The following is a 16,463-nucleotide window of genomic DNA, read 5'->3' as shown; positions in this document are numbered from 1 at the left end:
TGTAAGTTCACAGACGCCTGCAGGGGGGAGATGCTAAGGGACATCTTCATCGAGGGTATCGGTCATGCGGGAATTTTTCGCAAGTTAATTGAAACCAAGGACTTGACCTTGGAACCGGCGGCGTTGTTAGCTCAAACTTTCATGGTGGGGGTGGGGCAAGAAACGAAAATGATTTATGCGTGCAATTCTGCCTCTAATGCGGCAATGGGTCAGGGAGTCAACATCATCAATGCTACTCAGAGCCCCAAAGGCAGGCATGGGCAGTCCGGCATTTACCAGGCAGCAATAGATCCCAGAGCAGGATCTCAACAGAGACAATGGCAGGCTGAACGGACGTTCATGCCATCACAGTGAACAATGCGGCCCGGGATGGGGCTATTGAAACTCACTAATAGGGTACTTAAGAGCAGTCAAAGAGGCAGACAGTGCGGAATTACTTGCCATAGTCCCTTTGTCCCCAACAATGGAAACTTTAACTCATGCTGGAGGTGTGGGGGAAAACACTCAGCCAGATCTTGCAGATTCCAACAGTTTGTCTGCAGAAACTGCAATCTCAGTGGCTATTTAGCTCGAATGTGTAGAAAACCTGCAACCAGACTGATATATGAGACAGAGGGACCAGAAGAGGGTTCTGTGAAGCAGGATGACTGTTGGAGCAAATCGATAGATGCCGAGGTTCAGCGGGTCCATGTGACGAATATTCACAGTTCATACACCAAAACGCCACCAATGATGATGAGGGTTTTGTTGAACAGCATCCCAGTAGGCATGGAGCTGAACACTGGGGCCAGCCAGTCACTCATGGGCACTCAGCAATTCAAGAAGCTATGGCCACTCAAAGCCAGTAGACCCAAATTAGAATGTATTGAGACACAATTACACACTTACACCAAGGAAATCATTCCGGTGCTAGGCAGTGCAATGATGGCTGTCACACACAATGGGCTAGTGAATCGGCTGCCACTCTGGATTGTCCTGAGAAATGGCCCCACTCTGTTGGGGAGGAGCTGGTTAGCCGAGATGAACTGGAAATGGGGGGATGTTCACGCAATGTCCTCGGTGGAGCGAAGTTTGTGCTCACAAGTCCTACAACAATTCGAGTCACTATTCCAACCTGGCGTCAGGACTTTCAAAGGCACTAAAGTAGTGATACACATCACCCCGGACGCCAGGCCAGTGCACCACAAAACCAGAGCGGTGCCGTATGTGATGCGGAAATAAATCGAGAGCGAATTGGACTGGCTGTTGAGAGAGAGCATCATCTCACCTGTTGAATTCAGCGACTGGGCGAGCCCCATCGTTCCCGTTCTAAAAGCAGATGGCTCTGTCAGGATCTGTGGCGACTACAAGGCCACCATCAATCGGGTGTCCCTACAAGACCAAAACCCGCTCCCAAGAGCGGAGGACCTTTTCGCCACGCTGGCAGGCAGCAAGCTGTTCACCAAGTTGGACCTCACTTCAGCCTATATGACCCAGGAACTGGCCGACGAATCTAAACTGCTGACCACTATCACCACGCACAAGGGACTGTTTGCGTATAACAGATGCCCGTTTGGCATTCCTCTCCAGAAGGTGCTGATTTTTTTTATTCATCCATGGGATGTGTGCGTCGCTGGAAAGCCCAGCATTTATTGCACTTCCCTAATTGCCCTGGAGAAGGTGATGATGAGCTGCCGGTTTGGTACAGCTGAGTGGCTTGCTAGGCCATTTCAGAGGCCTGTTCAGAGTCGACCACATTTCTGTGGGTCTGGAATCACATATAGGCCAGACCGTGTAAGGATAGCAGATTTCCTTCCCGAGGACATTAGGGAACCAGTGCATTTTTACGATACTAGTTGATTAGCTCATTTCTGTCTCGCTTTTTATTCCAGATTTATTTAATTAATTGAATTGAAATTGTCCAGTTGTGTTGGGATTTGAACGCTGGATTACGAGTCCAGTAACATCACTACTATATAACTGTTCCCGTCAAACACCTTAGGCGAGTATATAGTTAAACAGATGCCAACTGCTCTCCGACACCAAGCCCAGGTGGCCAGAGAGAGAGAATTAACTTTTTTCAAATATCCTTTACAAATGCACTTTCTGTTATTTATTCGCTTTCCCTCCCGCCTCAAATTATTTTATTTGCAGTTGTAAAATTGAGGTGGATGCTAGCAAGGAGCCGGACTGCTCTGGGTTGTTTTGCTCTGGCGATCATTCACTTCTGATAGATTTCACAATAAACAGTCATTGATTTAACTGTAAGGAAATGTTATGTTTGCTCTCAGAAACAAATTGAGGAAATGTTTACCATCACCTCTTCTTGTGGTTTTTGCGGTAATTTGTGTCTGTCTGTGTACATATATCCACATATATATTAGTCACAGACAGAGGAACCAAGAGACTTAGCTTGCGGTATTCATCGAAGAAACATGTCCATTGGTTTGATGTTAAGTTTTCTTGTTTTCCTACTTCAGTTTGCTTTGGCACACGGTAAGTCGCTTTTTTTATCAGATTCACCATGTGTAAACGATTGAATTCACAATGAGCCAAAACTAAAAGCTGTTCTGAATAGTGTAGGGTCGTGAACAATGCTGAAAGATAACATGCAAGTACAGCTAGCAATTAGGGAAGCAAATGGTATGTTAGTCTTTATTACAAAGTGATTGGAATAGAAGAGTAAAGAAATCTTATTGCAACTGCATCGGGCCTTGGTGAGCCACACTTGGAGTATTGTGGACAATTTTGGTCTCCTTACCAAAGGAAGGATCTAATTGCTTCAAAGGGATTGCACAATTAGACTGATTCCTGAGATGAGGGTATTGTTCCTTAGCAGAGATTGAGTAGAATGGGTCTATATTCACTAGAATTTATAGAATGAGGTATCTGGAAAAAAATTTTCTCCTGGTTTGGGAGTCTAGAACCAGGGATCACAGTCTCAGAATAAGGGGTTGGCCATTCAGGATTGAGATGAGGAGAAATTTATTCATTCAAAGGGTTGTGAATATTTGGAATTCTCTAGAATTTTGGATACTAAGGGAATCAAGGGAAATGGGGAAAGGTCGGAAAAGTGGAGTTGAGGTAAAAGATCAGCCATGATCTTACTGAATGGCGGAGCAGGCTCGAAGGGCCAAATGGCCTACTCCTGCTCCTATTTATTATGTGCTTGTTAAATCATAATGCCAATTGTATGAGTTGAAGCCTCAGTTTATGGAGTATGTGTGGAAGGTTGTGGTCTCTGTCTCACTTCCTCTTTTCACTGATCCCAGCTGTGTTGGGAATCGGGGTGTTGCAACCGATTTCTGTGCTGGCAGATTCGGGAAGTTGAAAATCAGACACAATTCGTCCCTCTGATTGCTGTCCTTATAACTATCTGATAGATCACTCGCCAGATATTTCCTATCAGAGCTGTAAAGCCTGATTTTCTCCACTTGTTCTAATAACTCAAACCTCTGACACAAGAAACCAGCCTCGTGACTCTTTGCTGCACTGCTCTCAGTGGCTGAACATCTGCCTTGTTTCTTGTTGACTGGAGCACTGATCAGTTTGACCAAGACTTCATCTAACTTATACTTTACCGTTTTGCCTATTGTCGTACAAGCAACTGTTGGCCTTGTTGATTGCCGCTTGTTTAAAAAGTTGAGGATCGAGTCCACTAAGATTCTCGAAACCTCTTCCTTAGGTATTTCATGGCGTACGTGTGCCACCCATCTCTCTAATTATCGGCAACACTTGACAATTGTCAGCATTGAGTTTCATCTGTCACTATTCTGTCCATATATATATTTTGTCCAACTCAATCTATCATTTCTGAGCAGCCTCCTCCAATTCCACTACTGCTTTGAGTTGGGTATCAGCTGCAAACTTGGCTAATCTGGAATATTAAATATTAAAGCTGTCTTGGGACTTCAAGATGCATTTCATTTGTTTTTAAATGGAAAATTCTGTAAGAAAGATCGGGTAATGTTTACGTAGCATAGAAACATAGAAACATAGAAATTAGGTGCAGGAGTAGGCCATTCGGCCCTTTGAGCCTGCATCACCATTCAATAAGATCATGGCTGATCATTCACCTCAGTACCCCTTGCCTGCTTTCACTCCATATCCCTTGATCCCTTCAGCCGTAAGGGCCATATCTAACTCCCTCTTCAATATATCCAATGAACTGACATCAACAACTCTCTGCAGTAGGGAATTCCACAGGTTAACAACTCGCTGATTGAAGAAGTTTCTCCTCATCTCAGTCCTAAATGGCTTATCCATTATCCTTAGACTATGTCCACTGGTTCTGGACTTCCCCAATATCGGGAACATTCTTCCTGCATCTAACCTGTCCAGTCCCGTCAGAATTGTATGTTTCTATGAGATCCCCCCTCATCCTTCTAAACTCCAGCGAATACAGGCCCAGTCGATCTAGTCTCTCCTCATATATCAGTCCTGCCATCTCGGGAATCACTCTGGTGAATCTTCGCTGCACTCCCTCAATAGCAAGGATATCCTTCCTCAGATTAGGAGACTAAAACTGAACACAATATTCCAGGTGAGGCCTCACTAAGGCCCTGTACAACTGCAGTAAGACCTCCCTGCTCCTCTACTCAAATCCCCCAAGCTATGAAGGCGCGATGCTGAGACTGTTGTGGATAGCAGATTTAGTGAGTTGGTCACACCGCAGGTAAGGGTTAGGACAGAAAGTGAATGCGTGACCAAGAGACAAGGCAAGAGCAGATAGGTAGTGCGGGGGTCCCCTGCGGTCATCTCCCTCCAAAACAGATATACCGTTTTGGATACTGTTGGGGGGAGGTGACTTACCAGAGGAAGGCACCAGCAGCCAGGTTCATGGCACCATGGGTGGCTCTGCTGCACAGAAGGGCGGGAAAAAGAATGGGAGAGCTATAGTGATAGGGAACACTATTGTAAGGGGAATAGATAGGAATTTCTGCGGCCGCAATCGAGACTCCAGGATGGTATGTTGCCTCCCTGGTGCAAGGGTCAAGGATGTCTCGGAGCGGCTGCAGAGTATTCTGGAGAGGGAGGCTGAACAGCCAGTTGTCGGTACATGTAGGTACCAACGATATAGGTAAGAAGTGGGAAGAGGTCCTACAAGCTGAATTTAGGGAGCTCGGAGTTAAATTAAAAAGTAGGACCTCAAAGGTAGTAATCTCTGGATTGCTACCGGTGCCACGTGCTAATCAGAGTAGAGGGAGCAGGATAGTTAGAATAAATATGTGGCTTGAGCAATAGTGCAAGAGGGAGGGATTCAAATTCCTGGGACATTGGAACCAGTTCTGGGGGAAGTGGGACCTGTACAAAAGGGACGGTCTGCACGTGGGCAGGACTGGAACTGATAGGGGTAACATTTACTAATGCAGATCGGGAGTGTTTAAACTAATATGGCAGGGTGATGGGAATCTATGCAGCGAGACAGGGCAAAGTAATATGGAGTCAGAAACAGATGGAAGAAAGGTAAAAAGCAATAGTGGAAGGCCGAGTAAACAAAGGCATGAAACAAAAAGGCCCACACTACATCATAATTCTAAACGGACAAAGGGTGTTAAAAAAACAAGCCTGAAGGCTTTGTGTCTTAATGCAAGGAGTATCCGTAATAAGGTGGATGAATTAACTGTGCAAATAGATGTTAGCAAATATGATGTGATTGGGATTACAGAGATGTGTCTCCAGGATGATCAGGGCTGGGAATTCAACATCCAAGGTTATTCAACATTCAGGAAGGATAGAATAAAAGGAAAAGGAGGTGGGGTAGCATTGCTGGTTAAAGAGGAGATTAATGCAATAGTTAGGAAGGACATTAGCTTGGATGATGTGAAATCTATATGGGTAGAGCTGCAGAACACCAAAGGGCAAAAAACGTTAGTGGGAATTGTGTACAGACCTCCAAACAGTAGTAGTGATGTTGGGGAGGGCATCAAACAGGAAATCAGGGGTGCATGCAATAAAGGTGCAGCAGTTATCATGGGTGACTTTAATATGCATATAGATTGGGCTAACCAAACTGGAAGCAATACGGTGGAGGAGGATTTTCTGGACTGCATAAGGGATGGTTTTCTAGACCAATATGTCGAGGAACCAACTACGGGGGAGGCCATCTTAAACTGGGTGTTGTGTAATGAGAGAGGATTAATTAGCAATCTCATTGTGCGAGGCCCCTTGGGGAAGAGTGACCATAATATGGTGGAATTCGACATTAGGATGGAGAATGAAACAGTTAATTCAGAGACCATGGTCCAGAACTTAAAGAAGGGTAACTTTGAAGGTATGAGGCGTGAATTGTCGAGGATAGATTGGCGAATGATACTTAAGGGGTTGACTGTGGATGGGCAATGGCAGACATTGAGAGACTGCAAGAATGAACGACAACAATTGTACATCCCTGTCTGGCGTAAAAATAAAAAAGGGAAGGTGGCTCAACCGTGGCTATCTAGGGAAATCAGGGATAGTATTAAAGCCAAGGAAGTGGCATACAAATTGGCCAGAAATAGCAGCGAACCCGGAGACTGGGAGAAATTTAGAACTCAGCAGAGGAGGACAAAAGGTTTGATTAGGGCAGGGATAATAGAGTACGAGAGGAAGCTTGCAGGGAACATTAAGACGGACTGCAAAAGCTTCTATAGATATGTAAAAAGAAAAAGGTTAGTAAAGACAAACGTAGGTCTCCTCCAGTCAGAATCAGGGGAATTCATAACGGGGAGCAAAGAAATGGCAGACCAATTGAACAAGTACGTTGGTTCGGTTTTCACTAAGGAGGACACAAACAACCTTCCGGATATAAAAGGGGTCAGAGGGTCTAGTAAGAAAGAGGAACTGAGGGAAATCCTTATTAGTTGGGAAATTGTGTTGGGGAAATTGATGGGATTGAAGGCCGATAAATCCCCAGGGCCTGATGGACTACATCCCAGGGTACTTAAGGAGGTGGCCTTGGAAATAGTGGATGCATTGACAGTCATTTTCCAACATTCCATAGACTCGGGATCAGTTCCTATGGAGTGGAGGGTAGCCAATGTAACCCCACTTTTTAAAAAAGGAGGGAGAGAAAACAGGGAATTATAGACCGGTCAGCCTGACATCGGTAGTGGGTAAAATGATGGAATCAATTATTAAGGATGTCATAGCAGCGCATTTGGAAAGAGGTGACATGATAGGTCCAAGTCAGCATGGATTTGTGAAAGGGAAATCATGCTTGACAAATCTTCTGGAATTTTTTGAGGATGTTTCCAGTAGAGTGGACAAGGGAGAACCAGTTGATGTGGTGTATTTGGACTTGCAGAAGGCTTTCAACAAGGTCCCACACAAGAGATTAATGTGCAAAGTTAAAGCACATGGGATTGGGGGTAGTGTGCTGACATGGATTGAGAACTGGTTGGCAGACAGGAAGCAAAGAGTAGGAGTAAATGGGTACTTTTCAGAATCGCAGCCAGTGACGAGTGGGGTACCACAAGGTTCTGTGCTGGGCCCCCAGCTGTTTACATTGTACATTAATGATTTAGACGGGGGGATTAAATGTAGTAGTACCAAATTTGCGGATGACACTAAGTTGGCTGGCAGTGTCAGCTGCGAGGCGGATGCTATGAGGCTGCAGAGTGACTTGGATAGGTTAGGTGAGTGGGCAAATGCATGGCAGATGAAGTATAATGTGGATAAATGTGAGGTTATCCACTTTGGTGGTAAAAACAGAGAGACAGACTATTATTTGAATGGTGACAGAATAGGAAAAGTGGAGGTGCAATGAGACCTGGTTGTCATGGTACATCAGTCATTGAAGGTTGGCATGCAGGTACAGCAGGCAGTTAAGAAAGCAAATGGCATTTGATCTTCATAGCGAGGGGATTTGAGTACAGGGGCAGGGAGATGTTACTACAGTTGTACAGGGCCTTGGTGAGGCCACACCTGGAGCATTGTGTACAGTTTTGGTCTCCTAACTTGAGGAAGGACATTCTTGCTATTGAGAGAGTGCAGCGAAGGTTCACCAGACTGATTCCCGCGATGGCGGGACTGACATATCAAGAAAGACTGGATCAACTGGGCTTGTATTCACTGGAGTTCAGAAGAATGAGAGGGGATCTCATAGAAACATTTAAAATTTTGACGGGTTTAGACAGGTTAGATGCAGGAAGAATGTTCCCAATGTTGGGGAAGTCCAGAACCAGGGGTCACAGTCTAAGGATAAGGGGTAAGCCATTTAGGACCGAGATGAGGAGAAACTTCTTCACCCAGAGAGTGGTGAACCTGTGGAATTCTCTACCACAGAAAGTTGTTGAGGCCAATTCACTAAATATATTCAAAAGGAGTTAGATATAGTCCTTACTACTAGGGGGATCAAGGGGCATGGCGAGAAAGCAGGAATGGGGTACTGAAGTTGCATGTTCAGCCATGAACTCATTGAATGGCGGTGCAGGCTCAAAGGGCCAAATGGCCTACTCCTGCACCTATTTTCTATTTTTCTATGTTTCTAACATACCATTTGCCTTCTTCACTGCCTGCTATACCTGCATGCCAACTTTCAATGACTGATGTATCATGACACTCAGGTCTCATTGCAACTCCCCTTTCTCTAATCTGCCACCATTCAGATAATATTCTGCCTTTGTGTTTTTGCCACCAAAGTGGATGACCTCACATTTATCCACATTATACTGCATCTGCCACATGTTTGCCCACTCACCTAACCTGTCCAAGTCACGCTGCAGCCTTTTAGTGTCCTCCTCACAGCTCACACCACCACCCAGCTTAGCGTCATCTGCAAATTTGGAGATATTACATTCAATTCCCTCATCCAAATCATTAATTTATATTGTAAATAGCTGGAGTCCCAGCACTGAGCCCTGCAGCACTCCCATTCTGAAAAGGACCCGTTTATCTGCTTCCTGTCTGCCAACCAATTCTCTATCCACGTCAGTACATTAACCCCAATACCATGTGCTTTAAGTTTGCACACCAATCTCTTGTGTGGGACCTTTTCAAAAGCCTTTTGAAAGTCCAAATAAACCACATCCACTCGTTCTCCCTTGTCCACTCTACTAGTTACATCCTCAAAAAATTCTAGAAGTTTTGTCAGGCAGGATTTCCCTTTCATAAATCCATGCTGACTTGGACCGATACCATCACTGTTTTTCAAATGTGCTGGAATTTCATCTTTAATAATTGATTCCATCATTTTCCCCACTTCTGATTTCAGGCTAACCGATCGATTAGTACCCGTTTTCTCTCTCCCTTCTTTCTTAAAATGTGGTGTTACAGTAACTACCCTCCATTCCATAGGAACCGATCCACAGTCGATAGACTGTTGGAAAATGATCACCAATGCATCCACTATTTCTAGGGCTACTTCCTTAAAACTCTGGGATGCAAACTATCAGGCCCCGGGGATTTTCGGCCTTCAATCCCATCAATTTCCCTAACACAATTTCCCGCCTAATAAGGATTTCCTTCAGTTCCTCCTTCTCACTAGACCCTCGGTCCCCTAGTATTTCCGGAAGGTTATTTGTGTCTTCCTTCGTGACAGAACCATCTTATCACATCTCTCATGTACAATGTATTACTTTACAGTGCAGTGACTTTTATGTAGGTGAACATGGTAGCCATTTTTCACACAGGAAAATCCCACAATCAGCAATGAAATCCCACAACATTCTAACTCTTCAGCAAAGAGCCTAATCCCTTCACTAAGTTGGCGAGTTGTTCGAGTAATGTATGTGGCTCGAAGCACCCATTATAGAAAGGACATAAAAGCTGTAGATAGCACACAAAATAGGTTCACCAGGATGATGCCAGCAATGGAAAACTTTAGGAATGAGGAGCGAAACAGGACTTATTTCCACTGGAACAAAGAAGGCTAAGAGTATTTATTTTGTTAGTTATAGATATCAAGGGGTATTTACTTTCTTGTAAAGTGTTCTGGGATGTCCTGAGGTTGCGGAAGGCACTAACTAAATGCTACAGGTATGTTTGAGACAATTGCATATTTAAGGGAAAATTGGATAAATAAATGAACCAGCATAAGATTTAGGGCTATGAGAACGAGTGGGGTAGTGGGTTTAGTTTCTGGATTGTTCTAGCAAAGTGTTGGCACAGACACAATGGGACAAATTCTTCTGTGATGTTATCTTCAATGTTTCTATAGAAAGGAGGGATGGCATTGAAGATTATAGTGAGCAATTATCGTTGTATCCATCAGAGGGAGCCTAATCCTGGAACTAATCATTTACTTGCTATGATTCTGCCTGAGATGTAGAGGAACAGGAAATGCTGCTGAGAGAATAAGCACAAAGACAGAGATCTTGTGGAAGGAATGTTCCTCCAACTTCAATCCACCCATTCCCACACACTCACACACACACACACACACGTATGTGTGTGCAGACACACATTAGAGAGATATAATTTGTAGTTGTATGCTTGACTAAGTCAGCATCTAATGGTGTGTGGACCAAGGAGCAGAGTAAAACTGGTCAATGGGGATCAGGGGGAATATGCTCCAGTGTTTCGAGTCAAACCTGGGACAAAGGAAGATGGTTGTAGTCGTTGGAGGCCAATCATTCCGACCTGAGGCCATCGCTGCCCACCATTTTGGTAGCTTAGGAGGCCATTTTGTGCCCATAAAACAGGGGCTGCACGGTGGGATTTCTGGACTATAAGTCCCAGCCTCAGGATAGACTGCTTCCAACTCCAGGCTGCTGATTTGAATCATATACAATCTGAATATAAAGAATTGACTAGCTTTATACAGAGTGCACCTACCTGAGGGAAGATTCCCAAATAGTTCACACAAACAACAAGCAAAATATGTTGGTGCACAGATGTGATCGAATTAAGTTGACCCTGATTTGGCTCAGTGTTTGTGATGAACACACCTTTTGGTAACTTAATGGGGGGAAAATTGCAGTTGGAGGCTTCCTTCGGACGACCGCCCCGAACCCGAAAGGAATCTACAAAAATACCTGGTGGTCCCGGAGGAACGTAGGATTCCGGTCGGAGACCTTCATTCGCTGCACAGCGTACGGGGACCTGTCCTTAAGATACATAAATGTTTCCTGGGCTAACGTGGGCTGGGACCACCAATCACTATCTAGTATTCTCATTGATAATAATGGGAGCTCTGATTTTACAAGCTCCCATCACTATCAATGAGAATATCCCTAAAACAAAAAACACAATACAATAAATAAAAAAAAACACCTCACATATTTAAAATTCATTGAACTTTGAATGTAATTAAATGTCTTAGAAAAACAAATATTTTGGGAGATTTTGCTTTAATGTGTTTTAATAAGGTTAAAAATAAACTTACCTTAAGGGACAGGGTTTTTAATAGTATGATTATATGTAATTTTTCAATCATTTAAAACTTTTACGGTGGTAAAAGTAAGCTATGCGCCTGCTTTTACCAGGCGTAAGAGTTTGAAGGACATTCGCTCGGCAAGAGTTGGGCAAATAGCCCAATCTCTGCCCTGCGGATATCCTTCCTGTGGGGATGCTTGCTTATGGCTAATTAAATTTTGACAGATCACAAAAGCCAGTTCTCAGCTCATGTACATCGCGCTCTGAGAACGTATTTTGTGAGGCCTCAACGGGTGCGTGCGCGAGTCTGCAATTTTCGGACCATTCTTTTAACGCTAATCCTGACCTGGAGTTTATATTATTGTTCATCAAATTGTTATTTTTTAATTTATTCATTCACGGGATGTGGATGTCACTGGTAAGGCCAGCATTTATTATCTGTTCCTAAATGCTCTTGTGAAGCTGGTGTCCTGCAATATCCTTTCATTGAGGGGGGCTAAACAGCCTTACATAAGAACATAAGAAATAGAAGCAGAAGTCGGTCATACGACCCCTCGAGTCTGCTCCGCCATTTAATACGACCTTGGCTGATTCGATCATGGACTCAGGTCCACTTTCCTGCCCCCTCCCCATTACCCCTTATTCCCTTATCGGTTAAGAAACTGTCTATTTCTGTCTTAAATTTATTCAATGTCCCAGCTTCCACAGCTTTCAAGGCAGCAAATTCTACAGATCCACAACCTTCTGAGAAAATTAATTTCTCCTCATCTCACTTTTAAATGGGCGACCCCTTATTCTAAGATTATGCCCTCTAGTTCTAGTCTCCCCCATCAGTGCAAACATTCTCTCTGCATCCACCTTGTCAAGCCCATAATCTTATAAGTTTCGATAAGTTCACCTCTCACTCTGAATTCCAAAGAGTAGAGGCCCAAACTACTCAAACTTTCCTCATAAGTCAACCTCCTCATCTCTGGAATCAATCTAGTGAACCTTCACTGAACTGCCTCCAAAGCAAGTATATCCTTTCATCAATATGGAAACCAAAACTGCACGCAGTATTCCAGGTGTGGCCTTACCAATACCCTATATAACTGTAGCAAGACTTCCCTGCTTTTATACTCAATCCCCTTTGCAATAGAGGCCAAGATTCCATTGGCCTTCCTGATCACTTGCGCTACCTGCATACTATCCTTTTATGTTTCATACACAAGTACCCCCAGGTCCCGCTGTACTGCAGCACTTTGCAATCTTATTCCATTTAAATAATAACTTGCTCTTTGATTTTTTTCTGCCAAAGTGCATGATCTCACACTTTCCAATATTATACTCCATCTGCCAAATGTTTGCCCACTCACTTAGCCTGTCTATGTCCTTTTGCAGATATTTTGTGTCCTCATCACACTTTGCTTTTCCTCCCATCTTTGTATCATCAGCAAACTTGGCTACGTTACACTCAGTCCCTTCTTCCAAGACGTTAATATAGATTGTAAATAGTTGGGGTCCCAGCGCTGATCCCTGTAGCACCCCACTAATTACTGATTGCGAACCCAAGAATGAAACATTTATCCTGACTCTCTGTTCTCTGTTTGTTAGCCAATCCTCTATCCATGCTAATATATTACCCCCAACCCCGTCAACTTTTATCTTGTGCAGTAACCTTTTATGTGGCACCTTGTAAAGGTTTTTTTAAATGTGCAACAAAGACTTTCTTTAATAAATTAGTTTTCAGCTATCAGTATTGCTGGTAAAGCTGGCATTTTTTGCCCATCACCAGCTGCGCTTGAGAAGATGTTGGTGGGTCTTCTTCTTGAACCACTGCAGTCCATGTGGTGAAGGTACTCCCATAATTCCTTCAGGTAGGGAATTCCAGGAATTTGACCTAGCGACAATGAAGGAATGGTGAGGATGACGTTTGACTTGAACAGGAACTTGAAGGTGATGGTGTTCCCATGCACTGCCTGCACTTGTCCTTCTAGGTGGTGGAGGTCGCAGGTTTTGGAGGTGCTGCGAAAATGCCTTGGTGAGTTGTGCTGTGCATCCTGTAGATGGGACACACTGCAGCCACGGTGCTCAAGTGGTGGAAGGCAGGAATGTTTAAGGTAGCTGATGTGTTGCTAATCAAGCAGATCACTTTGTCCTGGATAGTGTCAGCCCTGATCCCTGCTGCACAAGCTCAAGACCCACAGCTACATTCCTCCCTTTCCCAGGTGGGTTCCTCGATCAAAGCACCAATCCTGCTGGGAGCCGCAATAATTATGGAAATGATCCCAACCTCAGGAAATTCCCTGGAGTTCACGGTTTGGGAAGACAGGCGGGCACGGAGTCTGCCTCGCTGACCTACAGGCAGATTATGGCCAAGTGGAAAATCCTGCCTCCCTTTGTTATAGGTGCTCCTGTGGGTAGCCTGGTCACTGGTGGCCCAGGGGAACCAACAACGTACTGTGCATTGCACAAGAGGAGGGGAGATCACTTTTGGAGAGCGCTCACCTGATTTTTGAGCATGAAGTGATATGATTGCACCAGTACTGTATTCAGTGTTAGAAGAATACTGATTATTGTGACGGTATTTCAAATTTCTTAACAATATGGGAGTAATGATTCCCCTTCTACATTCCCAGTAAATGCTGGAAATACATATTGTGAATTTGGACACAGCAGGCCCACGAGGTCAGAGTGTAGAGATTCCCCCTCTAATGTCCTAAAGTATCAATGGATTAGGCCAGATTGTCCCAGACAGTCAGCTCTGCACCGGGGTGTGCATGTGTCATTGCTGAATCCGTTGTATATAAAATATAACTGTAAATAAATGAACTGAAATATTAATCATTACAAACATGAGATTAAGGAATTGCGATTTGATCATAAAATACTTAAATTGTTCCTCTTTCTAACAGGAAACACAAATCATATTTATTTTTTGGATGAGGAAGATGACATTCTATTAAAAGGACCAGACAATCCTGGGAATGGCCCTGTTGTCTGGGAATGGAAACCACACTCAGGCCAAGAAATCCAGGGGCTGGTTACTTTTCACAAAGAGAGTTTGGGCTGGTGGGGCCCACAATGGAGCGAGCAACCTACATCCAGAGACTTGTACTGGATAATAGAACAGGATCGTTTTACCATTAATCTGAGAATTAGAGGTTTCACGTTTAAATTTGCGGGATCGTTCATCTTGACTCAAACACAGCCGAGTAATAAAATCTTGAAGCAGTACGAACTATTTGGGATCAAAGGTGAGTGGGACAAAGTGTCCGTGGAATTTGTACTCCGCCAAAGAGTTAACGCCTTCAGGAAAGTGGGAAGAAACATGCAGAGGATAAGAGATACATTGGGGGGAATTTTAACCTAACAACATGGGTTGGTTTTGAGAGTGGGGGGTAGTTAGAATGTAAAAAGTGGGATTCCGACCTGATCCCGCCTCCAACCCGTCCACTTCCGATTTTAACGGAGGTGGGATGGGGCGGGACAGAGGCAGGACGGGGTGGAACGGGTGGGAAGGGGGCGGGACAGAGGCGGGATGGGGGCAGGACAGAGGTGGGACTAGGGCGGGAAAGAGGTGGGACAGGGCGGAACGGAGGTGGGACGCGGGCGGGAAGGAGATGGGGCAGGGGGAAACAGGGGTCTAATGAGAGGGGCACGGGGGCAGTATGGGGGTAGGACGGGGGCGGGACGGGGCGACATGGAGATGTATGGAAGCAGGACAAGGTGGGATGGAGGTGGGATGGAGGTGGGACGGAGCTGGGATGGAGGAGGGACGCGGGTGCAATGGAGGAGGGACGGGGTGGGACGGAGGTAGGATGGATGAGGGACGGAGGAGGGATGGAGGTGGGACGGAGGAGGGATGAGGGATGGAGGTGGGATGGGGTGGGACGAGGTGGGACAGGGTGGGACAGGAAGGGACGGAGGAGGGACGGAGAAGGGATGGAGGAGGGACAGGGTGGGATGGGGATGGGGGCTGGACGGAGGAGGGACAGAGGAGTGATGGGGTGGAATGGGTGGGACGGAGGAGGGACGGAGGTGGGACAGATGAGGGACGGAGGAGGGACGGAGGATGGACGGAGGAGGGTCGGAGGCGGGGCGTAGGTGGGACAGAGACAGCGACAAACCTGTTCCCAGGGTGGGGGGTGGAGAGTCATCAATTTAAATATTAAAATGAGACACGAAGCTTCATTTTTAACTTCCATTTTATTTTTAGCTGCATGTGGACAGTTTCACACGATTCATGAAACCCCACAGTTACAGCAAGGCAGAGACTGCTGGATCCAGGAGCTAAGTGTCTTTATACATGCCTCCTGGAACTAAGGTCTCTACCTAGCTCACCACCCGCGATTGTGGACCCCTTCTCGAGGCCTCCAATCACCCCCTCCAGGGCACTCCCCGCCCCCCCACCCACCAGCGATGATGCTGAGGCCGGCCACGATCCTCCTGTGACCGGCCCTGAACTTCTCTACACCCACCTCGATCATCCGACCCCGATCTCTGCCTGACCACATCCCCCCCACGATCGTCTGCCTGACCCTCTCTCCCCGATGATTTTAAATGCCCTCACGCGTACCCCGCTCTCCCCCCTCTGTTCAGCCGAAGGGCTACCTGCCGACAGTCAGCGAGCCTCTGAATCGGGCAGGTTGTGTGCGGGAAACCGAGGCCTTGCCTGAAAATCAGGCCCTGCCGTTAAAGTCTGCAGGGCCTGCAGGAAACCCGGGATCCCGGCTTTCCCCGACCACCTCGGAGACCCCCGTCCCCAAACCGCCTTTCTCCACAAAATCCTGGCCATACATTGGAGAGAGTTTTGACCCCAAAATGTTGTGACTTGGGGTCGGGTGGGAGGTTACAGAGATAAAAATCTGGATCCTGGCCCCAACTGGCCTCCATTCCGACCACTTCCGGTTTTATCGGAGGCGGGACAAGGGTGGGCTGGGAGCAGGCAGACAATCTGCTCACAGGAGCCGTGTTGGCATTTTAAATATTACAATGAGGTTGGATGCCTCATCGTCATCCATCATTTTAAATGTAACTCTGGGCGGGTGGGTTTCCCAGGCCTCGGGGAACCTGCCATCTAAAGGGTGCCGAGGAATGCTGGATCTAGGAGGTAAGTGCCTTTCCACTCATCTATTGGGTCCAGCGTTTCTGCCTCACCAGCCACACACGATTGGACAACCCCCTCGGTCCTTCCGATCTCCCCCTGT

The 16,463-nt window shown here is 45.8% G+C and overlaps 1 protein-coding gene across 1 annotated transcript in view; it reads left to right on the top strand.

Moving 5' to 3' along the window:
• The first annotated feature begins 2,338 nt into the window (after positions 1–2,338).
• The window catches only part of LOC139262021 (uncharacterized), a 37,741-nt gene continuing 23,616 nt past the window's right edge, over positions 2,339–16,463 (top strand). Inside the window, exons 1-2 of the mRNA XM_070877185.1 lie at positions 2,339–2,475; positions 14,169–14,510. Of these exons, the coding sequence (XP_070733286.1) occupies positions 2,415–2,475; positions 14,169–14,510 (403 nt within the window). The 5' untranslated portion in view covers positions 2,339–2,414. The remainder of the gene's footprint in view (positions 2,476–14,168; positions 14,511–16,463) is intronic.

This window comes from Pristiophorus japonicus, chromosome 4 (genome assembly GCF_044704955.1).
Source record: "Pristiophorus japonicus isolate sPriJap1 chromosome 4, sPriJap1.hap1, whole genome shotgun sequence".
Lineage (NCBI taxonomy): Eukaryota > Metazoa > Chordata > Chondrichthyes > Pristiophoridae > Pristiophorus > Pristiophorus japonicus.
The sequence above is the reverse complement of the archived record's forward strand: the minus strand, read 5'-3'. Positions and strand labels throughout refer to the sequence as shown.